General features: G+C 39.7%; 2 protein-coding genes across 3 annotated transcripts; one reads left to right on the forward strand and one right to left on the reverse strand.

Moving 5' to 3' along the window:
• Positions 1-14,258, forward strand: osbpl7 (oxysterol binding protein-like 7). 2 transcript variants are annotated; one of them, XM_068305886.1, is made up of 23 exons: positions 1-143; positions 3,163-3,377; positions 3,756-3,899; positions 3,996-4,049; positions 4,126-4,239; positions 4,329-4,481; positions 4,578-4,698; positions 4,964-5,082; positions 5,190-5,279; positions 5,523-5,546; positions 6,084-6,237; positions 6,491-6,597; positions 6,679-6,844; positions 6,984-7,130; positions 7,241-7,377; positions 7,649-7,786; positions 8,451-8,514; positions 8,614-8,692; positions 8,903-9,047; positions 9,150-9,300; positions 9,432-9,558; positions 9,861-9,983; positions 10,110-14,258. In XM_068305886.1, the coding sequence occupies exons 2-23, from the start codon at positions 3,249-3,251 to the stop codon at positions 10,216-10,218; spliced, it is 2,595 nt and encodes an 864-aa protein (XP_068161987.1). In that variant the 5' UTR covers positions 1-143; positions 3,163-3,248; the 3' UTR covers positions 10,219-14,258. The 2 variants fall into 2 exon arrangements, with proteins under 2 accessions (XP_068161987.1, XP_068161988.1); XM_068305887.1 differs by lacking the exon at positions 5,523-5,546 and having other exon boundaries at positions 2-143; positions 10,110-14,257.
• Positions 11,174-27,748, reverse strand: tbx21 (T-box transcription factor 21). Its single transcript, XM_068305888.1, has 6 exons — positions 26,950-27,748; positions 20,613-20,767; positions 17,302-17,423; positions 16,519-16,677; positions 15,441-15,502; positions 11,174-15,150 (listed from the first exon to the last, which is right to left on the reverse strand). Exons 1-6 carry the CDS (start codon positions 27,495-27,497, stop codon positions 14,337-14,339), a joined length of 1,860 nt encoding a protein of 619 aa, XP_068161989.1. The 5' UTR covers positions 27,498-27,748; the 3' UTR covers positions 11,174-14,336.

Consider the following 27,748-nt stretch of genomic DNA (forward strand, 5'->3'; position numbering starts at 1 on the left):
TTGGCCAAGTTTGGTTTGATGGAAAAACGTTTTCTTTGTCGAAATGGTGATTTCCGCAGGTTCTTAAATGCCGAATGATAATCGTCGGGTTTATCGGGCGCTGAGGACGGCGACAAATGATGAAACTCGGAGGTGAATGTCAGGTGAGACTTATTTTTCGGCCTTTAACAGTCAGCTTGCTCGAAGGACTCGAAACTATAAAATGTAAAAGTTTGAGTGAAATTCTGACGCAAATAACTGAATGAAACCATCATAACATTTTAAAATTATGAGAATCTAACCATAATCCCTGACCATAATGTATAGAAAGCTAGGTTAGGGTGAATACTAATTATTTCAAACTGATTACTCGGGCACAGTGAGTTCTTAATGGGCTTTATAGATAAGAACATGTAGAGAAACAGGCCTGGGTAGTTCACCTCGGCCCAGAACGTCTAATCTGCAATCAAGGAATGCTGAAAAATTCAGACAAACGTTATCTGACCAATCAGTGCCAGTCCTATAGGTATCAGTGGAACTGTTTATTGGGTGTGCTCTTGTCAACTTTAAAAACTGAGGTGTATATACTATATATTATAATCCGTCTTTAACATTTCATCTTTGGTTGAGGTCATTTTCATTGATTAAGTTTTATGCGCAGCAGTTTTCATTCCCAAAACAAGATTATAGCTGTCATAATCTCTGCATCGTACCTCTGTTCTCTGGCTTGATGTAGATGCCAGAGACCTCCTTCACCTCTGCTGATTTGTTTTGTTGACTGCCATTCATTATGTCACTTATCCATTGCTACACATCCCATATCTTAATATTTCTCTTCTCTTCTGCTCTGTTTGAACAAAAATGAGTTGCACAGATCATCGGCATCATATCATAAGAATCAAATATAAAATCACTTATGCATTTATGCAAAAGTAGGATTTTATTGTTGCATTTGGTTGAGGTAGTATTAATGTTTAACTAATTATTGCTTTCATTGATTTGTAGAACCAAAACCTCAACACTTTTAAAAAATTCTTAAAAGGAAAGGCAGCAAATGCATATTTAAAATCTGAAACTGTGGAACTGTTTCTGGATGTAAAAATGTAAATGTGCACCTGGGAAATCTGGGAAGAACACAGTATCACAACTTATTTGATGCCATCCGCTATGCCTTAACTTGGTTGCAATTTTTTATTGTCTCAGCTATGAAACATTGATAAAAAACTAGAAAAATTTAAACACACTGTTGTGGTAATGTGAGCTATCTTTGGGCACAAACTCCTATCATGCCACTAACTAACAATAACACATGAATTACAACATGTCACAAGAGAAACAGCCATTAGAAGTAAGTTATCTATTCAGCATTCCCATCTAGCTGGCCACATCAGTCTATTGGTAGCACAGACAGGATAATCAATCAATAAGTGAGAGGACAAGATGCATGAAAAGCACATTGTTGAGTTGATTGTTGTCAAATACCACTGCTTAAACAATTATCCAAACAGTTGCTAATTAGTTGTTAGGTACTCTTTTATAAACGATAATGTTATTTTGCAAAAAGTACTGACTTGTAAATAAAATTCTTTAGAGAAAGAAAAGTACAATAATAAGATATAGCAATGTAAAAAATAAAACATTATACACAAAGGAAAACTACAGGTAAAGTACAAACATCTCATTCTAGTTAGGTACCTGAATAAATGTGCTTTGTTAAACTAAACCGCTATCAGAATTTGGCACCTGCGACATGAGATCAAATTAATTTTTTTATATGTAAAACAATTCTTATTTTCCTCCATGACTCAGTGAGCTGGAAAACCTGTAAATCCTTTCATCCAATTCCACCACATGCTTTCCTCACTGATGCCAGTTACTCTCATCCTGTCCTGCCGTTATGCAACAGAAACATGGTTCTGTCCAGATTTAAAGGGAATTCAGTTTGGATGTTACCCAGCAGTCACTATGTGTCCCTGTGTTCTGGTTGTTTTCATGTTTCACAGTGATGCCATGAATAAAGAGACTACTGGTATTTAACCATTAAAGAAATAAAACTTCAGAAGTCTAACCTCCTTCAAGGTTTGCAATTAAATTAAATACAATTAAATACCTGCTCAATACTAGTAGGCTTAAAATAAATTAATAAGTGCAACGTACGGCAGCAACGGACATTGCTGTTAATATTTCAGAATCACTTGATTTGGATATTTTAAAATTACTTTAATTTATTCTGATTACATTAATGTTGCTGTAGTCATTGTGGGCAAACCCTTTTTTATGTGGTGTCAGTGTTTTCGTCCTCTGGATTGAGTATCACCATATCCGGGTAACAAGTGTCTAAAAACATCCCCTGAAAAACCAATTAAGCAGAGGTTGTTAATCCTCTCCTTGCAGGCAGCACCAGTCATGATCTCACATGAAGTGTTTGCTGCACGAGTTCCTTTAAACATTCCTTCACTCAGTCTGACAGCTGTCTACATATTTTCAAGCCACATCAAGAACAACATTATTTTTTTGCATATTGAATGTCTTTTCATGTCCTGTTCCTGTTTTTATCTCAGACGTATTAGAAAGAACTGCTGCATGCATCACAAATAATACATTTTAAAAATGCGTAAAAAAGAAAAGATAAGCTGGCCAAATTCTTTGAGAGATTTATAAAATATTAAATTTTCTTACATTTGTTTTGTGATTCTTGTGTTTTGTTGTTCTGTGACGTGATGGTAGTCGTGACGTCTGTCACACAAAGTGAGAGCTCATCTCCTGCTTCTGTTAGGTAACTGGATTACACCAAGTCCTCTCTGCTGCATTGAGCCTATTTAACACATTCTCTTTGGTTTCTTGGCCATGAAGATGTCTTACACATGTGTCGGTGTACTGTGCCTCATAAAGGACAAAATCAAACATAACATATGCAATCTTTAATGAATATAAGTCTTGAAAAAGTGCCTCTGGCATTTTCTCTAACTTTACACTACAAATAGTTTACACACAAGCAAACGTATTCATATTTTTTTGGATGAGGCCATACGATATGGATGAATTTTTTTTGGTAATTCAGGATAATTTTTTAAAATTTCACTGACATCCAGCTGAGTAATGAATAAATTGAAATGTAACTGCTGTAATTAAAACAATGACTCACATTTTGAAAGTGGAACCACATTTTTTCACCTGGTACAGGTGGGCTTTTTGGACGATTGCAGCGGATCTCACTCGACAACCAGTTGATCTCAGCAGGGAGGAGGGTTTGAGGTCTGCTCTCTGAAATGGATGCCTGCGGATCTTCACTCAACCGCAGCCAATCGCTGGCGAGCGGCCTGGAGAAGACTTCACCTATGTCAAAGCCATCGCATTCTCGCAGCAGCAGCACTCTGTCATCTCGCCACTCCAGACAGGTGAAGTTCTGTAGAGCACAAGATGGTTCTGTTGTTCTGCATAAAGTTCATTACCAATTTTTAAACCGTATACTTATCTGATAATGTGAAGTGCAGTAATGATACAACTGTAAAATGATTTTCAAACAGAGTCAGTGTGATGATTGCATCAGTTTTGACACAAATACAAAGAACCAAATGATTTAATATTTTCTTATTAAACAATTTTAATTGCCAGATTTTTGACACCTAATTTCTCAGTTGTTATATATACTTTTCTGATATAAATCCTTTTTACATTGTTTTATGTTGCTTTTATGTGTTGCTTTACATCTGTTTAGAAGTATTTTAAATGGCCTTGTTGAAATGTTGTGCGTATATAAACCCATCCTGTTCTAGATTATCAAAGACTGGGAAGTGATTGATGACCTCCAGGTAGAAATGCACACAGGAGGTGACAGCCCTCATGATGGGGCCACCCCGGGTATCTGTGAAGGATATCTCCTCAAGAGGAGGAAATGGCCTCTGAAAGGGTGGCACAAGGTTAGAAACTATCCATTCTCATCAGAGAAGCTGAGATGCTGACCTTGTGAATGGAGCTAGTTGTAAAACTTAAACGCTTGATTTTTCTTTTTTTAGCGATATTTTGTCTTGGATGCAGGGATCTTGCGCTACTCCAAAAATCAGCAAGATGTAAGTGAACATTTAACAACAAGATCTGTCACCTACTAGATTTGAAAAGATTAAAACTGATCTTTTTCTGATCAAGGTCTCCAGAGGAAGGGTTCAAGGCTCTCTAGATGTTAGCCACGCTGTAATGTCCATAAACAAGAAATCCAATCGGATTGATTTGGATGCTGGGGACATTCTCTACCACATGAAGGTAAATGTCATCATCAAATGCTAAAGGTACTTTTCTAACAAATAAATGATTAGCCTTCCTTTTAAAAATGTATTCCTTGTCTATCCAAGGCAAAGAGCCATGAGCTGTTCTACATTTGGGTAACCAAACTGCAAGCCCACCGCCTGTACAAGAAGAATGAGGTGGCTCATGCTCACGGTGGTGCCCCCCAGACCTTCTCCTACAGGACGGTGGCTGCACCAGCTCAGCGAAATGGAGATTTGGTGACTATTAAATTCAAAAAAGTCAAATGTAGCACTACAGTTGATGTAAAATGTCTCAAATCAACTCCCATCTTTCCTCTTTATTCAAACTACCAGCACTCTACAGGCCTGGTGGATTCAGCTGCACCATCGGTACTACCCTTAGCTAACACCGCCGTGAATAGCAAAGTGTCTGCTTGGCTGCAGCAGAGTCACAACCCGGACACCTGTGCTCAAGGTATTTGTTATGTATCGCAGAAAACCCGCAAAACATTTAAATTGTCTCATGAGAAAATGTATTCTGAATAAGGTCAAGATAGCTCTTTACTTGGGAACTACAAAACTTCACTTTAAACCTCAGAGGGAGCAACAAGAAAACCGCCTCCAGTGATGTCACTTTAGCCAGCATTGATTGTGTTCAAAGACTAAGTTGGGGGATGTATTGTTAGAATGAAGTCTGAAAGTCATCTCTGCTTGAGGCTCCTTTAACCACTTTCTTCCAGAGCTCAACCGTTGCCATTTGGACCTTTCTGAGCTAAACCGTCTAATCCAGAGCCTGCAGACATTGGAATCAGGCCAGACTTTCACTAACGGGGATTTGAAGCGCATCATCAGCATACAGGTGGAATAATATAACCAGCAAGTCCAAATTACTCACCATTCTAAGCAGGGCCTTTTAAGAATAATGTTATTTATTTTGATTTCATTTTGAATTCTTTCCTGGCACAGAATCTGTCACTTGAGAAGCCAAAGAAGCCGAGGTCAGGGAAGATGTGGGGTCACTCCCGTACGCTGTCCAGGGTGGAAGCCCTGGGAATGGTGAGGATGGCGTTTGACTACTAAAGCTTTTTGATCAAAACGTATTAGGGACACGTTTTATATTGAAGTTTGACACTGCAAAATTTATTTGTATAAAAGTTGATTTAAAATTGTAACTTTTTTATTAACTTGATTGATTGATTCATTTTTATCAGTGAAATTTTGTTTGGAGCTTATTGGGTTAAATTTTTTTTACATCCCAATCCCCCCAGTAACATTTTGGGGCCTTTCTCTAATTCAAAGCCTGTTCGTGGGATTACTAAATCGGTGAGTTTTCAATGGGCAGAACTTGGTCCATAAAAATTATTCATTGTTCCTCAGTGTAGAAGTGGCATTCTTTAAATGATTATTACATAAAAGTTTTTTTCCTGCTGAATGGGTAAGTTTACTTTTTCTTATTTGCGCTGAATGAAATCTTTGTGTGTCCCACAGCCTCATAATAGACATCCCATCTCTTAAGATCTGTTTTGCTCGACATCTGAATATATCTACACACCAGAGTATCTTCCTCTACATCCCACATAATGTAGTATAGCAGTAGCATAGCATATTCACCTATCAAATAATTTGAATTGTAGTGAGAAAATTTATATAAATTAAGTAAAGTTCTATTTCTCCTAGAGGGTCTGCTCTTTAGAAACCTCAAAGATTAATCTTTATTAGGTACCGATGGTTTTCTATCTCACTAGTTTGTATTTCATTATATCTCAGGATTATGTAGCATAAATCAAACTGTCATTTTAAATCAACTGAATTGTTAAATTGTCTAATGAGTCGACCATCGCCCTGTCCTCCTCCTTTCAGCTGTCCTCCAGTCACCTGAGTACCTCGTCTCACCTGGGAGCTTCGGTCCCCTCCATTCCAGACTATGTTTATTCCCAGCTTTCCCTCCCTACTGCCACGTTGTCACCCGAGGGCAAGAAAATCCAGCAGGACATCTGCACCATTTCGCTACGAGGTCAGAGAAACCGATAAATACCCCTGTACACGAATCCAAAACTGGTATTTAGAGCTGAACTTACACAAAGTTAGAAATGAAGCAAGAAGGTAAATATTGGTATGTCAACTTCCCTGACGGAACCTCCTTAAGGGATCAATAAAGTTCTATTACTACTACTAGTATGAGCTTTCATACTAAAATAAATAGGAATTTAAATCACATTCCTATTTCCCCTGAAACTTATAATTCATCATCTTTCATTCCTCTTCAGTGTGTTCCTCTCTGAAATCTGTGCATGAGACTCTGTCCCAGGAGAGGCAGAAGCTGCACGAAGCCTGGCAAGCGAACAACATCCACCAGTTAAACACATCAGCTCCGGTAAGCTCCACGCTGCACCCGTCATTTGGATGGATCACACTCCCTCGTGGCTGATTCCTCGTTCTGCTTCTCCGCCGTCAGCCTGCAACGGTACGGCGTTCATCCCACGGGCCTCCTTCAGCAGCAGACTCAGCTGAGTATTTTGACGCCAGCGATGATGTTCTTTGCGTTAGCTCCTCAGAGGTGTCTGATGAATCAGGACTTAGTGATGGAAGCACCACCAACTCTGAGCCAGAGGAAGGACATGGTGGGTAATTAATGTCAAGCACTGCTGTGCCTGAAAGCATTCCTAATCATCTTCTTAAAGACTTACCTCATTGGATTTTTATGTTTTCAGTTTTGAATATCAATATGATCAATATAATGTCCTCTCACCATCATTTCAGCTTTAGCCACCCGTAAATACCGTGCTAGCATTTCCAAGACGACCAGCAGTTTTGTTCCAAAGAGCACCGGCCGGCGAACGACACTTCCTGCTACCTGTCCTGACAACAGTCACGTGGGCCTCGTGGCCATCCTCTACAATAACATAGGTGAGGATAGATAGGAAAATATAACGCAGCTTTGCAATTACATAGAAAATGTTTTTGATGCCAGGCGTCTGGAGTTTTTTTTCTGAGGTTTAGGTGCTGCTTTTCCTCAGGTAAAGACTTGGCTCGAGTTTCCATGCCTGCTGCTCTCAATGAGCCTGTTAACCTGCTACAGAGGTTGTGTGAAGAGCTGGAGTACAGTGAGCTGCTGGATACAGCCAACAATACACCAGACCCTTTCCAGAGGATGGTAAGACAGGAAAAAACATTAACACAAAATACACATTCTGATATGTTGTAGCAACCAGCAAAATGTTTTAATCAGAAGCAAATTACGATCTCTTGTCATTTTCAGTATAATAATAATTCATTAATGTGACAGAAAGAAGTGAAATAAAGAGCTGCTATTTCTATTTGTTTTTCCATAAGGAGAGTGGATCTATTTGTGATGATATAAAGATTAAACAATTAAATATGTGCAGAAACAGAAGAAGTTAATGCTTATATTTCACCTCTGACAGGTTTATATCGCTGCCTTTGCTATCTCTGGTTACGCCACTGCAACGTTCAGAAACCGCTACAAGCCCTTCAACCCCGTTCTGGGGGAGACCTTTGAGTGCATCAGAGAGGACCGGGGCTTCCGCCTCATCAGTGAGCAGGTACCTCAGGAAGAACATCACAAACACTTTATTTATAACATGACGCCTTACTCAGGGGTGTCCTGTTCTTCACATCCCTGAAAACCTTTGACAGCTCTGAGCATGGAACGAAAAAAGTGTTAAACTGATCTGATGATATAGAATTACTATTTAGCCTCTTGGTAAATGAAGATGAATCACTTATTGCTGTAATGGGGTCGTTTATCCCTGCAGAACTGCAGGAGTCGACAGTGAGTGAACGAGACGAGACAGAGTGATTTATTACAGAACGGCAGCAGTGAAATCCAAAGTGATAAAGCGACAGTCCTCAACAATGCAGTTAATTTCTTGAGCAGCACCCCAGGGTGTTTGTGTGTGTGTTTGTTTGCAGAACATAACATAGAGTAGTTTGTAACAAATTATTCAGATTTAAGAATAAATCTCAAAGCTCCAGACGCTCAAAAGTAAAAACGATTACACCAAGGTTAATGGTGATGTATATGCATAAGGGTATCAAATCTCTATTTATAGTATCATGATGTCATGATGTCTCAGTTTCTGCTGGTGTTTGAATTTCAATGTGGGCATTCATCTTGACGTTGAAGTTCTTCGGATGAATCTGGTTATATGTGGTCAGATTTGAGTCTCATCTTTACCATTAGAACTCTTCTTTGTTCATTACCAGGTCTGCCACCATCCACCCATCTCTGCTTGCCATGCAGAGTCAGATAACTTCTCCTTTTGGCAAGGCGAGTCTCTTCTTTCATCAAACCATTTTCATTCTTTGACATTAGAAAAAGTGGATCTTATGTTTATTCCTTACGTCTCACCTCTATATTCCTGAACAGACCAGCGATGGAAAAATAAATTTTGGGGGAAGTCACTGGAGATTCTACCAACAGGAATGGTGAACGTTACTCTTCCAAGGCAAGCTGTCTATGAATGCTTTTAATACATATTTTTATGGGGTGCTGGAATTGGACTTGCGTGTTAATGCTAAGACTTCCTGGCTTTTAAATTACTTGTTATTTCCAAAATCTAAATAGAGAAAATGTGCAAAAATTTCACATTTAATAAAGTCAAATTGGAGAAGGATTTTTTGCTTGAATAACTTGTGGATTTGGGTGTTTTGCCCAGGTATGGAGATCACTATGAGTGGAACAAAGTAGTGACCTGCATCCATAACGTCTTCAGCCAGCAGCGCTATCTGGAGCATTATGGAGAGGTCACCATCCGGAACCTAAACTGTGACGTCTGCTCCTGCAAGATTACCTTTGTGAAGGTGAATGCAATGGATCTAACTAACAGTTTTTTCTTGGGATCTTTTCTTCAGTTGATTTGCCTGTATCTTAAGATTTTACTGAAAGGTCTGCATTGTGTTTAGTCTCGATATTGGGGTTCAGACACAAACAAGAATGAGGTTCAGGGCACAGTGCTGGACCAGAGTGGAAGCGTCATCCACCGGTTTGGAGGTCTGTGGCATGAAGGCATCTTCTGTGACACTCTGCCCACTCCGAAATGTGTCTGGAAGCCTAGTGAGTAAACAACCACCATGACTTGAGAGTTCAAAGCAATGAAGCCTTAAAGGTTGCTCAAAGTAGTATACAAGTATACAAGTACTGTATAAGTGCACCATCTTAGCTTGGAGGCTTGTGTCTCCCCACAGATCCCCAGCCAAAGGATTACCTGCTGTACTATGGCTTCTCCTCCTTAGCCATGGAGCTGAATGAACTCACCCCAGATCTGAAGCCTCTTCTACCTCCTACAGACAGTCGGTTGCGCCCAGACCAAAGGTGAGAAACATTCAGATATGAATTTTCTTTCCATGTTTTTTACGGTAATGTTTTATTACCTGACAGGTGCTGTGAATTCATGCCACTGTAGCCGTGCATCTAGAACATTACTGTTCTGGGTTGTGCTTCACTCTTTTCACCTGCATCATATTAATTTCTGGCTGAAATTGAAAGCAGCAAAATTAGAGTGTTTTACCTGAGATAATGCATTTAATAAAATTAATAGGTGACAATACCAGTAATTTTTTTAATAAACAAACATGCATTTCGTGTGAAGTCGCTCTTACACTCTCTTTTCACAGGATGCTGGAGGAGGGAAAGGTTGACAAAGCTGACAGAATGAAAGACGACATTGAAGAATTTCAAAGGGAGCGGAGAAAAGAGCTGAGTAAAAGGGGTGAAGAACATGTTCCACGTTTTTTTAAGTAAGATATATTCTTTTATAATCCTGGCAATAAGGAGAAAGTTCATGTCCTGTGTTATCAGTTGAATGGTTTATTTGTCTCATCACTCTCACCATATTTACAAATGAGTATCCTCTTCTTCTTCAGGAAAGCCAAAGATTCCAGTGGGCGGGATGTGTGGTTGACGAATGGGACTTATTGGAAGCTCAGGGATGATCCAGGTTTCGCTAACATTGAAAACTTCACTCTGTGGTGATGAGAAGTTGTTGGCATGTGACATAGTGAATATCTGGGGAGCATTTATGAACCGCTCTGTAACGGCTGGTGATGATGCTGATATCTTCACACCCATGACTGGTTCATGGGAAGCAAACAGTCGCTAATCAATTTATCCAGGATATATCTCACTGACAGTTTTATAAAGCATGTCGATTTCTTTAGTTCACAGATATGTGTTTATATTTTTGAATATTTTGTTTTTGTGCTCCGAACAACTGGGATGTGCGCAATGATCAAATGTTGAAATGACTGAATTACTTGAAAGAAAAATAATTTTAAATTATAAAAAAATCCAACTATTTCTCCGTAAGGTTATATTTCTACAATATATTATTGTATTAATTATTAAAATTTAAGTAAATTTTGTTCTCTGATCGGTTTCCTGCATTTTCTAATGACTTTCTAAGAATTGGGCTGTATTGAATATCAAATGATACCAATGTAACACTGCCCCAAGTGGCAATAAGCCTCATTGCAGGTTTAAAGGAGGTCCTGCGTCATTGCCCTGTCTCTGTGCATGATGCATATGCATAAATGAAGTGTCTAATAAATAATTACAAACAGGCATCTGGAGCTAATCTGCCTAGCAACTTCTAGCTTCTTATCTGAAATGGCTGCTGTCCTGCTCTGACATGAAGCATATGAAGTACTCTAACGTTGTACATGTGGTTTTCACCTTTACATAACTGAGTATGATGCTGAACATGATTATTACCTGCTAAGAGTAGATCATGTAAATTGATCAAATTTAATGCTGAAATAAATCATTTTTCTTTTTTATGTTTATTTAAAAATGCTGACCAACATTTAATGTGTACACATATTTATATATATTTACATAATAGTGAAATGATTTTTTTGTTTTATTGATTGTTTTCAGATCTGTTCAGTTCTGCCAGCATTAAATAAATGCACATTTTAGCAGCCAGATATGTCATGTTTAATCTTTAATTTCATTAGTAAAAACAACAGTACAATGCACAAATATGTCACCTTTAATAAATAACAATTTTCAGCTTCAGAAATCTTCATCTCTTATTTGTTTATGCATCTCAAATTCATAGGCTCTCAATGAAAGAGACAAAGGAGTTATGAATCCTCCCTTGACTTCAACAGTGCACATGGATCACACACACAAAAATAACACGCTTGTTGCTTAACTTTGCCAGATCTCCCTTTTTTGCATCTATTTCTATATCACACCGTTAAAGTTCTGGAAACACATGTTCTGCCATAGCCATGTTCTCTTAGGGGGAGGAAAAAGTGAAATAGAGACTCATAAGAAATGGAGGCATCAGAGATTGTACATCAGGGATTGGCCCGACATGATTGTAATAGCTGAGATATCCAGCAGGGGTCGATTCTGAGGCGTCTGAAAGAATAATCAGCTGCTGTGTGATAAGAGATCTGTCATGTTGGGGGTATAAAATAAATACTTCACACTTTCCACAGGTCATTTGTTCATTCATTCATTCATTCATTCATTAGCTCATTCATTCATTCCACTTTTATGGGTCACGGGAGTTGCTGGATCCTTTACCAGCGGACTCCCACACCAGCGGGTGTGATGTTGGTGCACCGCAAAGCCACACAAAAGACAGAACCACTCACACCCACAATTTGGAACTGACCAATTCACCTGAAGTACATGTTTTTGGAGGTGGGAGGAAGCTAGAGAACCCAGAGAGAACCCACACAGAAACGGCAAGAATATACAAACTCCTCAAACCCAGAACTGTCTTGCTGTGAGGCGAAAGCGCTACCCAGGCCACCACGATCCTGCCCCCACAGGTCATCCATCACGTAAAATTGTTTCTCTTGTTTTTGTAATGACACCTCTAACCCTAAACTCATATATTTTCTATTAATTGCACTTGAAATAAGGATTGTCTATTGTGTGCCTTCATTAAAGTTTAAAAGAATCACGTTTTTCCTCCGACATTTGTCAGCCTAAACATTAAGCAGTAGCTTACATGTTTTTGAAATGTTACACAAGCAACACACACTTTCTCATCGATTGCCATTTTGTGTTCAGAATCAAATTAATACTGTACTTTGCTAACATTTACATTTTCATTTAAAATGTTCCTTAAAGGAACTGAATTGTTAGACATCATCATCATCTTCATCCGCATTATCCGGAGTCGGATAAAATAAAAACTGTTAGACAGTTTGTCCTTATTGCATCAACATTATTTTTAAGACCATCTTGTCAAGTGCCACAAGACATTTTAAATCTATAAGTATGTTTTTCACTGCAAGAAGTTGAATTTTCACGTTAACATGTGAACTTTAATAAGGCAAGCATCACGGCAGTCATGGCTGTGTCAAAAGGGTGACAATACCTTCATAACAGGACCTTTAAAGCTCATAAATTAACACTTGATGTCCTGTTTATGTCATCTTTACAAAATGGAGAAATTTATACTTTTATGCGAGTCTTTCTGGATACACTGAGCTAAAGTTTTGTCTCATTATTCTTGATGCTGGAAATAATTGCTTGCATATGGGGACATGTTGAAAACACAGTAGTATATACAGTGTAGACTGCTGGTACTGTTTTCATCAGCTCATTTTAGGAGTGCATATTTATATTTATAAAATAAAAACAGCAAAAGAGTGCATATCTTTCTCGATGAAATTGTCTTTTAGCATTTCAATTTAAGATAAAATTGCACATACTGGTGGAACATCGTGAGTTAATAATATTATTTTCAGAATGCTGGCAAAATCTTTGAACAAGGCTTTATCTCACAGAACTCCATCAAGTCTTTGTTGGCCCAAGAATTACTGCTATGCAAAATTTCAACAAATCTATGAACACTTTTCCAAGACATCTTGTGTACAAACAAATAAACATAGAGACAGGCATACAATTGTGGGTGATCATAATCTCCTCTAGCTCTCACTGGGGATTGTAAAAAAATGTTAGATACACACATCCTTCTCATTGAAAGACCTCTTCTGCTCCGAGTGAGGGCACGTCTGTTACCCCCAGTATTGTCTGAGGCCATTAGCACACCTGGTGGGGAATGAGGAGCAGATCTCTGATCAGTGCTGACTGCAACCTCACTCTTCATTTCTGTCACCAGACCGGGAGCCGGGCCTCTGTCGGCCGCCGTCACCACACGGTAGGCTCAAGGACTAGGGGGGAAAGTCTGTGTCCGTCTGATCACTTTGTGTTTCCTGTTTATTGGGACAGAGCCTTGTCTGTTTAGCATCAGCTGTCTGTTGCCATTCAGAATGAACCCAATTTTTTAAAAACGTCAATTGGACTGTTGTTCTGTTGCTGCTGGACAGAGGTGTTGAGGAAACTTTCAGGAATAAATTAAGTAACTTTATGATTGTGTGTTTTAAGCTACCACCTCTTCCAACAGAATTCCAGTTATTTTCTTAAAGATGCTCAATTTTCATTCTGTCAGAGCAAACAGTGGTCAGCTGGCTTTATTATGGCTGGTGATGTGATTTGAAAATGTTTTTGTTTTTTTAAAATTGAAAAAGAGGTCTGCTTTTCCTATGGTTCCTGTCAGCCTGCAGTGCTTCCTGTCGCCACTAGTGGGAGCTGCGCTAAACGTATTGGGTTGCTTTTTAGAGAAGACTGAAAGTAAATTTCAGAATCTCAAGGGAATCAAACTTGAGCATGTTGTGGTGGTATTTGTGAATGGCTGAGAGTGAAGGAAGAGACACAGGGATCAAACCGACCAGAAGAGACAGAGCGAGTGTCCCAGGCAGTGAGAGGAGACAATCACTTCAGGCGATTGTCAGCAAGAAGATATGCAGATAACTTTTCAAAGTCTAAATTCATATTTGTACGATGTTTATATGACTCTGAGGGCAAAGGCCTGAGTCACATCCACTTCTGCTCACCACTATTTTTGACAGTAACCTTGAAGGTTCCTCCTGTAATCATTTGACACTTTGAGAGTAGACTCAGTAGACTGTCTAGACTGATGTGACAGTAGATTAGGCTGCGAGTTCTGTTAGTTCCTGTATTTTTCTGGAGCAAAGCAGAGGGTGTTCCACCCCTATAACACATGTGCCCACCAAGCCAGTGGGGGAAGATGCTGGCAGATGCTGTGGTTGCGTGTCAAGTGTTCAGTGGGTGTAATAGCCATAGTAGTCTGCATCTCTGTTACCTTCCTTCTCGCAGACCTCTCCACTGCATGTAGGAGGGGAGTTTTCAGTGCTGGATGTGTAGGGCGATACTCTCCTCTTCTTGTTGTCTCTTTCAAATGGACCGGAATCAACTGAGGGTGCTAATTTCACAGATGGGGGTTCGAGCCAGGGGTCCTCTCCCACCAACTCGACGTTGTCTTTGGCCTTGTCCTGCAGCAGCGGCGGCTGTAAAGGCTCCAGAATTGTTGGAGGATGAAGTCTAGGGTTGCAGCCAGGGGATGTAGAAGAAGATGATGATGAAGAAGAGGATGATATGGGTTTAAACCAGCCCAGGTTAGGGCTAGGCTTGCTCGGGTGGCTGAGGTACTGAGGCGTTGGCCGGCTGGTGGACCAGCCCACTGAGGTGGCTCCTGATACGGGTATGCTAGCAGATACAAATGGATGCTCTGGGTAGTAGCTGAGAGCATGGTGAGAGGATGTCTGCAAGGGAAAGGACTTATAGAAACTATTTCCAGAGAAGTCACCCTCATAAGAGGAAGTGAAGTCAAGCCGGTTGGGGGTCACACTTTGCTGAGGGGGCAGGTACCAGTGGCTGTGAGGACCAGGGCTGGAGGATGGGTCTTTGTGCTGCTGGCCCATGCTGATGGTGTCACGGCTGTAGAAGCTTCTCTGGGACAAGGGACTAATGTACTGCTCTGAGAGGTAGGCTGGGGGGTAGCAGGTCCCTGGCAGCAACTGCTGGCTCTCAGTGGGGGAAGGGGTGAGGCGTTCAGAGTCAGGAGGCGCGTATAGCCTGGGCAAGAGAGAAAGAGGGGAAGAGAACGTGAGAAGAGAAGACATTGTTGTTATTTCCTGCTGAAACCTCAAACGTTTCACAGACTGTCAGACCCCGCATCACTCCGGCACAAAAAAGCAAAAATAAATGCATCTATTCTAACATGAAAAGCAAAAGAGAGGCAGGTGTACCATCACTCTCTCACTACTTATCACGATCAAATAAAGAAGGGCTGTTTCTTCTAAAACAAGACACATTGTTGTTGTTTCCTCTTTGCAGCACAGCTTTAGCTTTGATAAATTACTTACGTGTCGTAATTGTCGCGGAAACCTTTAGCGAAGGGGTTATGGTCTATTTTCAGCTGAGTGATCTGTGTAAGGAATAGGAGGAGGGCAATGAAAGATGGTAGGAAAAAGAGGAGTGAGTAACCCGCAAGAGAAACATAACAGCAGAAGAGAGGAGGCCACTGACCAATAAATAATGACGGTAACAAGCAATTTCCTATGGTTGTTTCTTGTAGGCTGCAGAATGGGTGCTCTTATTGCATTTATATTTAGTGATGCAATAATCAGCATCACAAAGGGGGAGTGCATCTTTATTTGGAATACAGTAACTCTTACATTATGTATTTGCACAACTGTTAAAGCCATACAGCATACACTGGGGCTACGACATCCAGGTCAGCAGAGGTGAAGCGACTCAGACTTGAACTTCTTCTATACAGAAATTGCATAGCTACACTAATAGTACATTGCAGGAATGCAATTTAGTGTGTGTGAATATATGATGCATGCATGCATTAAATTGAACATGTCTCCGACATGAATCATTAACTCTAGACATCATTATGATGGTGATACAGAGATGTCATTATGGTGTCATGACCTCATTGCACAGGCCCACAATAAATATGCAAATTAAACTAGAACCAATGCTGTCACAGACTGCAACGTCCCGTGACAACCCTGAATTCAAAATTTTACCCTGACATACTAGTATAGATCAACGATCAGAGGTAGTGCTCTGACCTACTGTAACTGATCAAAGCACTAACTTTGATCTACGGTCTTACTCACACTGACCTTCTCCCTTGTCTTTCTGTCTTATCTGACACCTGAGTGTACAAAAGTTTAATTTGACCTTGACCTCCTCTTCTTAAGGTCAAGGTGATCATCTCATTTTCATCCCCTTTGCTGTCCGAGTAATGTGCATTTTGTTTCATCTTTCTATCTGCAATGGTTACAAAGATATTTGGTGGACAAACGAAGAGACGAACTAAGGAACGAACAAATGAAGATTTCACTAATATTACATTAATATTAAGAAAAATTTACCTGCTTTTCTCAGTTACTGCCAAAACTATGTTATAAGTTTGAAGTGACTTACATCTGCGTTCTGATAAGCAGTGACTGCAATAAACTGAGTCTCTGGGAAGATGAAGGTCTGAGCTTTGGATGACAGGAAAGGATCCTCAGAACCGTCCTCCTTCACCTCCACGACGTGAAGACGAGGCTGGTACTTATGGAGCGACTGGAGAACGATCATCTGGGGAGGAGACACAGGACCAATTTATAAACACACTGATGTTACAAATAATTAAATTACAATATAATTATAATTAAAATATTCTATAAATATTACTACTGACACAAAAATGTTATCAAAATACTGCCACTAATTAAAATACCCATAAAACGGATATAGATGAATATCATATTTTTTAAAATAAAATAAATATTTGAACATAAATTTTATTTATATTTTTTTCTGCAGGAACTCTTTCCTTTTATAATGTCTAAAATATCACTGCTGGCATTGTTTCATCTTTCTGAAGATTTAATTTTAGCTTTAAGTTTTGTCATTATCTGCAGGCTACATATTAATATTTTATTTATGAATTTAAACATTAGGTAGAAAAGTAGTAAAAATTTAATAAAATGTAGATTAAAATAAAAAAAATTTAACGAAAATTATTTCAAGTTATTAAATACATTAACAAATACATTTAAAAATAAACCGTCTTAGAATGAAACAGAAACACGGTTGATATGAAACTTGACATGAGTATAAGCAGTGGTTTGAACACTGTTAGCATGTTCCCTGATGAAACAATCACTGTATTCACGCTGTAACAGATGGAGGTATTAGACACCAAGAAGCAAAAAATACCTGTGCCACATTATTGGTGCTGCCCTTGTTGTTGGTGAGTTTGAGTTTGCTGAACGACACTTCTTGTCTCATCCAGTGAGCTCCTGTGTTGGGTGAGTCGGGGTGCATGTACATCCTGTTGCCTGTAATTTCAAAAGTACATCAGGAGCAACATTTAGAACATTTCTGAAAGCATTTCTGACCCTAAAATGCCAAGAAAAGTAGAATCAGAATTATTTACATTTAAATTAATACATCTGCAACAGTATTATCTATGTGATTATTGAACAATTCTCAATTTGAATGTTAATACGTATGTATCAGTTAGATTTCTGGATGCAGCTGGCTGAAATATAAAAAGTATTTATAAATCTAAAAGTACAAATAGAGGAAGAAGAATTATACTTTAATAATCACCGCAGGGAAATCATTTATCTACTATTGTTTTTCACACATGTAGATGGACAGTGTCACTGAGGAAAAGACAGGAGACAGAGCTGGAGGTAGCAGAGATGAAGATGCTGAGGTTCTCTGGGAGTGACCAGGAAGGATAGGATCAGGAATGAGTACATCAGAGGGACAGCACATGTTAGAGGTTTTGGAGATAAAGTCAGAGAGGCCAGACTGAGATGGTTTGGACATGTCCAGAGGAGAGATAGTGAATATATTGGTAGAAGGATGCTGAGTTTTGAACTACCAGGCAGGAGGCCTAGAGGAAGACCAAAGAGGAGGTTTATGGATGTAGTGAAAGAGGACATGAAGGTAGTTGGTGTGAGAGAAGGGATGCAGAAGACAGGGTTAGATGGAGGCAACTGATTCGCTGTGGTGAACCCTGAAGGGAAAAGCTGAAAGGAGAAGAAGAAGAAGATCTACAGGCTCAAGTACATGCGCTAGCACTCACGCACACACACACACACACACACACACACACACACACACACACACACACACACACACACACACACACACACACACACACACACACACACACACACACACACACTGCGGTGGGCAGCCACATAGAGCCCAATGAGAAACTTGTAGGAGGGATGGTGCCTTGCTCAGGGGCACCTCAGCAGTGCTCAGGAGGTGGACTGGCACCTCTCCAGCTACCAGTTTGTACTCTGTATTTGTGACCCACATGTGTCTTGAACCGGCCACCCTCTGTCCCCCCAGCCCCAGACCCAGTTGCCTGAGGCACTGCTGGCCCATGAAATAGAATATAAATACAAGAAAAATCTTTTTTGCTGCATTTTACAAGAAATGTGATTGATATAAGCAATTATTTTCTGCTAATTATAATATTATGTTCATCAGTTGTATATTGCAGGTATTGCCATTGCAGGAGACAATCTCATCAGCGACGCTTTTCACAGCATTGCCACTAACAATATAATATAAAAAATAATTAAATATAATCGAGCAAAATTAATTCACCACAATTTTCCCCACTGTAGCACATCAGCACCTTTTTTCAAAAATGGCCGAGGTGTGATAACACCTTACAGTTACTCTCTTTTAAATTACTGAGGTTATTCCAGCCTCAGTTGTACAATAATAATTTGATCAGGTGGCAGCTGTGTTTCTTTTTTTCTGAAGTGTGAACGGAAAGGAATGATGACGGAAGAGAAGAAGATCACGCAAGTAGTTTGCCTCAGGGTGTGTATGAAGGGGTGAAATTAATCGACGTTCTCTATAGAACTGAAAACATGGAAATAAGCTTCAGAACAACTTTAAAAGAGACGGCTACAGTTCAGTGAATCTACAAAATCCAAATCATCTTTATCTGAGATGCTGCATTTTAAACTAACTTCATTTTTAAATAACTGACAGTCACACACGTCTCCATGAAATTAAGTTTCTCATTTTTGTGTGACTTCAAATATGTTCTGTCTTTGAATTTTTACAAATTTGTCACAGCATAATGTAAAACTTTGTAAAACAAAAGGAAAGATTAATAAGATAAGTAAGATTTTATAATAATCTTACACACACACACACGAACACACACACACACACACACACACACACACACACACACACACACACACACACACACACACACACACACACACACATACAGTATATATAAATTTTTACTTCTACAAATTTTGCAGATCTGCTGAAAAATCAGCATATACAGAACAACGTATATTCAATATTGTTTGAAAGGGACCTTTCACACAGTAATATACACGCTCATTTAGTCAGTCTCTGGAGAATGCATCATGCAGCTCCTGAGCAACATCAAAATGTCCACAGAAACCTCTGAGTCTACTTGTGCAGTGTGTAGGCTTGCTTTAATATTACTAAGTAAGTAAACCACTTCCTCAAGAGCTTTTGTGTTCTTCGTTCTCAAAAAAAAAAAAAAAAACCCAGTTCAAACTGAACAGAGTTTATGCTCATCAGCGAGTGTCCGATCAACTATCCTGCAGAAGAATTTATTTACGTCTTGTGGAGGTAAATATCCACTTTAATGACATTACAACGTCTGAAATGTTTGGCTTTTTGGCTTATCCAAATTGCAGAAGCAAGTGACCAAAACATTTTAAATTTAATTTGTTTAACTTTTAAATGTTAGGAAACTTCAAAGCAAGGGATATTAACTGGAGGAAACCTGAAGTCAAGCATTCCTAACTTTAGAAGCACAAACATCATAAAATTCTAAATTGTAAGATACATATATATATATATATATATATATATATATATACATACACACACACACACACACACACACACACACACACATACATACATATATAAATATACACGTATATATATGTATGTACACAATATAGATAAACTGAACTATACATATGTATATATGTATGTGTATATATACATACTGTATACTTAATTCAGTATATCAATATTGTAAATGTCTTCAAATTATTAGAATGAAATCACTAAATCATTTCAAGCAGTTCAACTTTAACTACTGGTACCTTTATTATAACTCGTCATAATTTACTTGCTGATAATATTTTATATTAATAGGCTCAATTTGTAAAGTAACTAGTTAATAAAATAGTTGCTACTTCAGAATAGATGACTGTGATTAAAAGAAATTAAATAGAGAGACATTATTATTATAAGAAATTATAATAATAATAATAATAATAATAAGTAAAGTACAAGTATTTCAAAATTGTTTACAATGAAGTAAATGTACTGACTTTCCCCCGTGGTTTTTGTAAATCTGAACTCGAAGCTTTTGGTTTACATTTTATTTTGTTAATACATTTATTGATTAACTTAAGTCACATTTATTCCATTTGTTTCCAGTCGTAAAGAGAACAGCATAATGATGTGAAGGACTTTAAATGTACCTGGCATGTTCCCCTCCGCTTTCCCACACTGAACCCACTTGCCGCCCTGGTACCTCCAGTGGTGTTGATCCGCCAGAACCACATCTACGTAGACGTTATAGTGGGCGGACGGATCCAGAACGCTGATGTTGAAGCTCAGAAAGGGAAACATCCTCCTGGAGAATAACACAGGGAAAAACGTGATCAATAAAAGAGCACAAAAAATAAAAATGAAAGACACTAATTTGCGTAATAAAACATAACCAAAGTTTCCACATAGTCAGGTTAAATGTTATCACACATGGAGAGGAGATCTGATTCTGACGTTATGACTTCCTGTTTTCCTCTACTTCTCCAGGTGAAGCATCATGGGTAATGGAGGGGGGAGGCTGATGGAGTGGGGGGACAAGTGTTGGTGAATAATTAAAGCTGCTGTTAATAAAAGATGCCCCACTAGCTGTTCCTGATTGCTGAAGCTCTCCATGTTGAACTTATTTTGATCACACAGGGCTTCACTGAGACGGGGTAACGCGGCGGTCAGGGCGTCCCCAGACGCCCACCAACACAAGACATTGACTCTGAATACGAGTCAAGTCAAATCAGTTCTATGTATATAGCACCGAATCATTACAGAGTACTCATATAGAACAGGTCCAGACAGTACTGTTAATAATGCTACCATTAAAGTACAGCCACACCACAATAGGACAACATGAGCGACGGTCTACAGTAGATTTTCATGCTTGCATTAAACATTCAGCGTTCATATAGTGTTGACAGAGAAGCACTTACTGCCACAACATTACCAACTGCTAAAAAGTTCCAGTTTTGCATTAGAGAGCACAGCAGCAGTCAACGCATCCCTGCATGAATATTGCAAGCTTTCCATCCCTGTCAGTGATGAACGTATTTCGCACCTTGTTCTGGCATTTTTACATCCCATATAAGCTGTAAGACAGGTCTGGGTTTGCAATGGCTCGGCATTATGGGATGTCTCGCTTGGCGCTGGATGGAAGGGGTCACGACTGTCTAACCTCTGTGGTCGATATGAAGATGCCGGTGAGCACAGAGACCGGAAGCAGGCCGTCTGGATTTGCTCAAAGGCAAACATGACGAGTTGAGTCACAATAGACTCTTGAGGTTCTGGGGAGGTAATGCTAAAACCCAATGCTAATGACTGTATAGTGATATTAACAATTTACTTATAGGCCTAAGATCAAATGTCTGGGATCACTTTCTGCACTGCAGCCTGAGTTTGAATGGGGTCACCAGTTTGCTGTTGGTGTTCAATCAGGGCAATGTGTTTGACATTTGGCTCAGCTGTTTAAAACTGCCTAACAGCACCAGAGGCTATGGAGCATTTGTGTGGAGTGATGCCTCCCTCTATGTCATTGGTTCGATTGATTTTATTTATGCAGTTCAACTCTGAGTCTTTAAAGCGTGAGCAAATGTGTGGTTGGATAAAAATTTGGAAGTCACAGCTATAAATAATCTCAAACACAGATTTATTATACTAATCCAGTGTAAAGCAGGTAAATTATGTCAAGCACAAACAACCTCACGTGTTGTCAGTGTGGCGTAGACAATCTACGCAAACTGTAAACTAATCCTGACGGAAATTTCTCTCATTTAAATTCAGTGTTTCCCCCCTGAAGCACTTTGTCCTTTTAACAGTGTAAAAAGCAAGTGAGGTGTGTAAAGAGATAATGTGTTCGTGGCTACCGCTAACAGGCTAGCGGGACTCCTGGAGGGCCCGTCATTGCTGATGAGGGTTTGTGTGGTGTTGTGTTGCCTCTTTGGGAAAACAGGAATCATGGCAGCAGCTCTTTAGCATCTCTTAGCGAACAGGTGAAAGGGCTCTTCTTCCATCGCTCTCTTTAATACAAGCGAAAACAGGAACTTGACTTCTCGGCTTCTGAAAGGATAAACCAACCCACACACTGTGTGAGTAATCTAGAAAATGAATGAGTTGTTTGGTTTTTTTTTTGCTTCACGAATATTATAGATTTACGTTTATTGCAGCCTTTTAGAGGAAATCAGAACAAGACGAGGGGGAAACCACAAACTGAGAGACGTTTGCATGTAGACTTTGCATTGGCACCAGTGGGACTCAAACCTACAGCTCTAAAGCTACTGGACAGACTCCCTAACCAACCTGCCAGCGTGCCAACTCTCATTCAATGGAACCTTGATGGTGATGAAAACTGTCTGCTGCTCCCTCCATCCGATCCGGGTGTTCGTGCTCACAAAGACTCACAACCGTGGTCTCCTTCAGACTGAATACAGAAACGGATGCTTGGTGAAGCAGCCAGTCATACAGAGAAAATACTGCTGGTGGTGACATTTAAAAAAAATCAAAACAGGGCGAGAGAAAGAATGAAGGAGAGGGGAGACAGAGGGTAATCCGCTGGGGGGGGTGGGGGGTTGGGGATTAGAATAGGGGAAAAGCAAAGAGCAGAGGGTGGAGTAGAAGGGAGGGAGGCAGATGCTCGAGAGGAGACAAGAAACTGGATTCACCAGGGAGAAGACTTTTCTACTTGGGTGAACTCGCTGATTCATCCGGACAGGAGTTCAGGTCCAGTTTTTGTCACTGTGCGTATGCTCGATCATCTGTGACGAAAACACGCCAGTCCACAGCTGCTGCCGGACACCAGCACTCCAACACAGACGTTACTCCTCTTTGCTGACTTATTGCAATGTTTGGAGCTCAGCTGTCATCCGTTACTGATTTTCCTGCTTTGACACTATTCTTTGATTCTCTTATTGTTGAAAGGCCAAAACCAAGATTGTCTATGTGTAGATACTACATGTTGGTTTTGTAGAGCAACTAGGAGTCCAACTGGAAAAAGAAATGCTTTTGCTTTATTTGAGCCATTTTTGAACCTAAATGTAGAAATATATCTGAGGCCAGCAGAGATCCACTTGAGGCTGAGAAGGCAGCAAACTTCATCAGCAATAAGAAGAGTTTAACTATTGACAGGGTATTTCTGTGAAAACCTGCATTTGATGAGCACCAATCAACAGCTGAACAGGAAGTGACAAGTCATACCGTCAAAAACCTTGAAAATAGTCCCACTTCTGCTTTCAGAGAGAGAGAAAGAGAGAGGAAAATAAATGTAAAAACACTTTCAAACATTCCTCCCCAAAATGAATAGTAGTGTGTAGCGTCTCTAATGAGAGGTGCATGTTTGATGTGATTATTGACACGTGTCATATTAGTGTATTGTAATGCTCATCACACTGCAGGGAGGGCGCCCACTCTTGTTTCCTTGATGATGTAAAGTGAGAATTTTCTTTGGAAAGAAATTTGATTATTCAATAAGTGTAAATGTGGCTGACTAAGCAGGTCACGCACAACTAAAAATACCACACTCTTATTCTATAGAAATGTGCCAAATAAATAAATAAATGTGCTAATATATGTTGCAGCAAACCGGACAGTATATTTAAAATAGACTCGTAAAATTCTCCAAGTATGATGGTGATTGTGATATTCAGAATAATTCTGACCACAAAAGAAAGCACAAATTTAGATCTTATCTACAGTCTTAAAGATGTCGACCATTCTTATCTTCTGGTTCTTATCTTCTTATGGTTCTGTCAACCATGTCTTCACCATCTGAGGTCTGTGGATGTGCATTGTTGCATTAATTCTGTTAAGATCTGTGCAATAAGAGTTAAATTAATTGGTTGACTTGCACTTGACTGTGTTCATATTCGTATTCAGCGACATTGAGAAGACATCTTGAATCTCTGCTTTCATCAAGGACGTAAATCATATACCGTATGTTTATCATTACTATTTATTTACCAACTTTTTCTTATCTCTGTGAATTTACAACTTTTAACATGAGTAATGATTCGACAATTCATGAATTTTCAAACTAAGAATTCAAAATTTTTAAATGGTCCTGTAAAAAAATGTAATTAACGATTTGCATTCCAGCTAATCCCCAGTTCATCTCTGATCTATATCTAATGTTATGTCAAATTAATTAATAGAATTTCCAGAAATGAATGTGCTTCTTTGAAACCAAGGTAGGGAAAACTTTGCCCTCTTGACTCATGTCTAAACTCACCCCAGGTGTGAATCCTCAACAAGCAGCTTCACTTTCTCTTTTCAGTTTTAGTCAATCTAATCTTTTTTTTACTGTGTCAGAAAATCCCAATACTTTGCACATAAAAAGCATTTTTGGAGTTTTTTTCTCTTAAATCAGCTTTTTGGATTCTAGAAGAAGAGTCTCTGTTTGTCACCCTGGACTGTCTGCTGTGCAGTCTCGATGAACTTTGTCTTAATCCATCAGTCATACACGGCCTGTGCAGGGCCTTAAATGTTAGCAGATAGTGTGGTGGTCTGAATTTAGCTCATGAGAAGTGCAGATGAATTCACTCCCCTTTGCCACAGGCCATGAAAACGTCTCTGGGTTTCAAAGCCCAGATGTGGTACATGAACAAAAGTTGTGAGAGATCTGTGAGGCTGTGCAACCACCGTCTGGTGCAGGCTGAAGAAAGTTAAAAAAAAGAGAATCTAGTCTTTTACTTCCTGAACTTCAAAGGTACCTCACCTTCCCAGGGTGGCCATCTAAAGGCTCAGTGTTGTTTGACCATTCACTTTTCTCTCCAGTTCCTTTCACCCTTTCTCTTGTAGATATCAGGGTTTTGATTAACATTGCAGACTCTCCAGCTTCTCTCTAAAATCACAGCAAAATTATTTGGAGCCTGAACCCAAGATGAAATTTTTAAGAAGAATTTTGCCTCTGATATTGAAAAATCCGTCCTTCTCCCACCTGTCTTTTCATTTTTCTTGCAGAAATTTTTATGTAAAAAAAAAAAAAAGTTTCCTCATGTCTCATTGGTCTGTAGAAGTCAGGTTCTGCACCTGAGGGAGGGCTTTACAACAGAACTTTAATACTGGGATTTAAAATTTAGCTGCAACATGAGTGACTTTTGCACAATTGAAAAAAGAAAAGCTTTTATTTGCCATGTGGAAGAAAAACCCCTGATCGGTCTGTTGTTTTTCTTACCGTCTCTGCTTTTGCAAACCAAATTTCACACTCCTTAACATTTCTAGTCAACGAAATAGGTTTTAAATAGTTTGTCCTCCTCATATTGTGGAAACAATGAGATGAAACAACAGCTCATTCTTTCAGATAGACAGAGGAGTTAAATTTTGTGAAATCACATCCAGAAATTACTTCAAAAACATTTCCACTCCGAGTTTAACTCACTCTGTTTGGCAGCAGATGCGCCCACACGGGTCAACCAGATAATGAAGAAACCAGATGGACCAAAAGAGAAAAAAAAATGCAAAAAGTCTCAAGTGAAGCAGACAACTAAACAAACATTTTTAAAAAAATTATTAATTTAATTTAAAACATATGAGACTTAATCTGACAAACGGAGTCATTGGAAATATCAGTGTCCGGATAAATGACAGCGTGTTTGTTTTGTGCGCACAGATCCGAGCCATGAGAAACGTATGGCCTCAAACCTTCTGTCAAACACAAGCGTCGTGCATTAGTGAATTAATCCACGTCGTCACGACCGCGTCTCGATGCTCGGTGACCCGTCACAGGAGCCAGAGGCAGCGTCTCCTGCATTTCAGGCCAGGAGCTTCTTCTATGTTTAAAATCTCATTTTTAAAATCATCAGGCGCCTCGCTTCTTTCATTAGAGTTAAAACTTCCCAGCTTGTTTCGGCCAATTTGATTTTGTAGAAGCTTTTAATATTTGAAGGGGGAAGGAGGATTCTGTTTTCCACATTACCGTCGAGAAAATAATTAAATACTGAAGGAAGCGCTGGCTCCACGGAGAAGTGATTTCACGACAATTGCTCTTTTTATGTGTTAAAGTCAGGGATGACTCAAGAGGTCAAACTTTTTTCCAGCAACTCAGCCCGCAGCTGGTATTTTCTCCCACTTTATTTCTTAGGGACTTTTGCCAAAAGCACATTTCATTTGTTCCGTTTTACGCGTAAAAAGATGATTAATAAAGAGCTACTGATTAACTGATTGGAATTGTTTTGCAACTTCCTTCGTTTAAAGTATATTCCTGCATGCAGATTGTCCTCTCATCCACCTGCGAACACCCTCATCACCTGACCTCTGATGCCCTGAACTAAACAGCAGCTCAGAGATGTGAAAAGTACCAACTTCTGATCGCCACAAACACAACACCACAACCTGAACAAACTGTGTGATGATGTGTTTGACCATCATTAAGGGGAGGCTGAGTCAATTTGAAAGTCTGTGAAACCGACATTCCATATAAAACTCTGACCACAAACGTGGGTCACAATGCGCATCGTTTTTGTTTTTGTTTTTTTTTTGTTTGTGTTGTCTTCAGATTGTCACACTTACCTCCCCTGTTTGGTGATTATCATCTCGGTTTGGAACTTGTGGAACTTTGCCCAAAGCGGGTAATTGTTGAGCAGAGCCTGAGTCTTCCCGCACACCTGCAGCCCAGGTAGGGGGTAGAGAGGCGGCCGCTGGTAGCCGTGCTGAAAGCTCGACTGGTAGTTCTCTGGAGACGGAGAGTATAAGTCTTTACCGCCTGTAGGGAACCCGTCTCCTGCCGTCGGGATGTAGCCATGTCCTGCTCCGCTTCTTGGCGGCGACCGCACGCCACCGTACGGACAGCTGCCGAGAGTCTGTGCGTAAAACCTGCCGGGCTGCGCAGCGTAACCTCCCACCGTCTGGTCTGAGTGATAAGGCAGACCCAGCGCGTCCTGCCCGCTCTGGATCGTCTCTGGGTAATAAAACCTCGCGTCCTGAATCCCCATTTTAAATTCGGCTAGGTCCTTGCCACCGCGATGGGTGTGACTGCTGATGTCGGCGTTCTTTCCGAAAGTTTGCGTTTCAGTGCCATTCAACATGCTGAGGTAGAGGTTGCCACCTATGCCGCCCATTTGCAGCAGCGCGATCGGTCTGTGCGTAAAGTCATAAGGCTTCGCTCTGGCGTCCAGTTGAGTAAACGTATGCAAAATTAAAACATAAAAAAAAAAATCAGAAATCAACACAGTCAGGATTGTTATTACTCACAGCGGACTGACGTATTATAAAGTTCAAAAGTGGCCCCGTCGGTCGTATCCCATGGTTTACCCTTAAAACCATCCCTCATACTCTCATGGTTCTATTTATAACTGAACTATTGATTCTT

Source organism: Antennarius striatus, chromosome 21, assembly GCF_040054535.1.
Source record: "Antennarius striatus isolate MH-2024 chromosome 21, ASM4005453v1, whole genome shotgun sequence".
In the NCBI taxonomy this organism is placed as follows: domain Eukaryota; kingdom Metazoa; phylum Chordata; class Actinopteri; order Lophiiformes; family Antennariidae; genus Antennarius; species Antennarius striatus.

Coding starts and splice junctions, on each gene's coding strand:
- tbx21 (XM_068305888.1), bottom strand. CDS start 27,497: ATGGGCGGCATAGGTGGCAACCTCTACCTCAGCATGTTGAATGGCACT. Junction 17,424..20,612: donor AGCGGAGGGGAACATGCCAG/GTACATTTAAAG, acceptor TTGAAATTACAG/GCAACAGGATGTACATGCAC. Junction 16,678..17,301: donor GCACCAATAATGTGGCACAG/GTATTTTTTGCT, acceptor TCTCCTCCCCAG/ATGATCGTTCTCCAGTCGCT.
- osbpl7 (XM_068305886.1), top strand. CDS start 3,249: ATGGATGCCTGCGGATCTTCACTCAACCGCAGCCAATCGCTGGCGAGC. Junction 7,131..7,240: donor CATCCTCTACAATAACATAG/GTGAGGATAGAT, acceptor GCTTTTCCTCAG/GTAAAGACTTGGCTCGAGTT. Junction 9,984..10,109: donor CATGTTCCACGTTTTTTTAA/GTAAGATATATT, acceptor CTTCTTCTTCAG/GAAAGCCAAAGATTCCAGTG.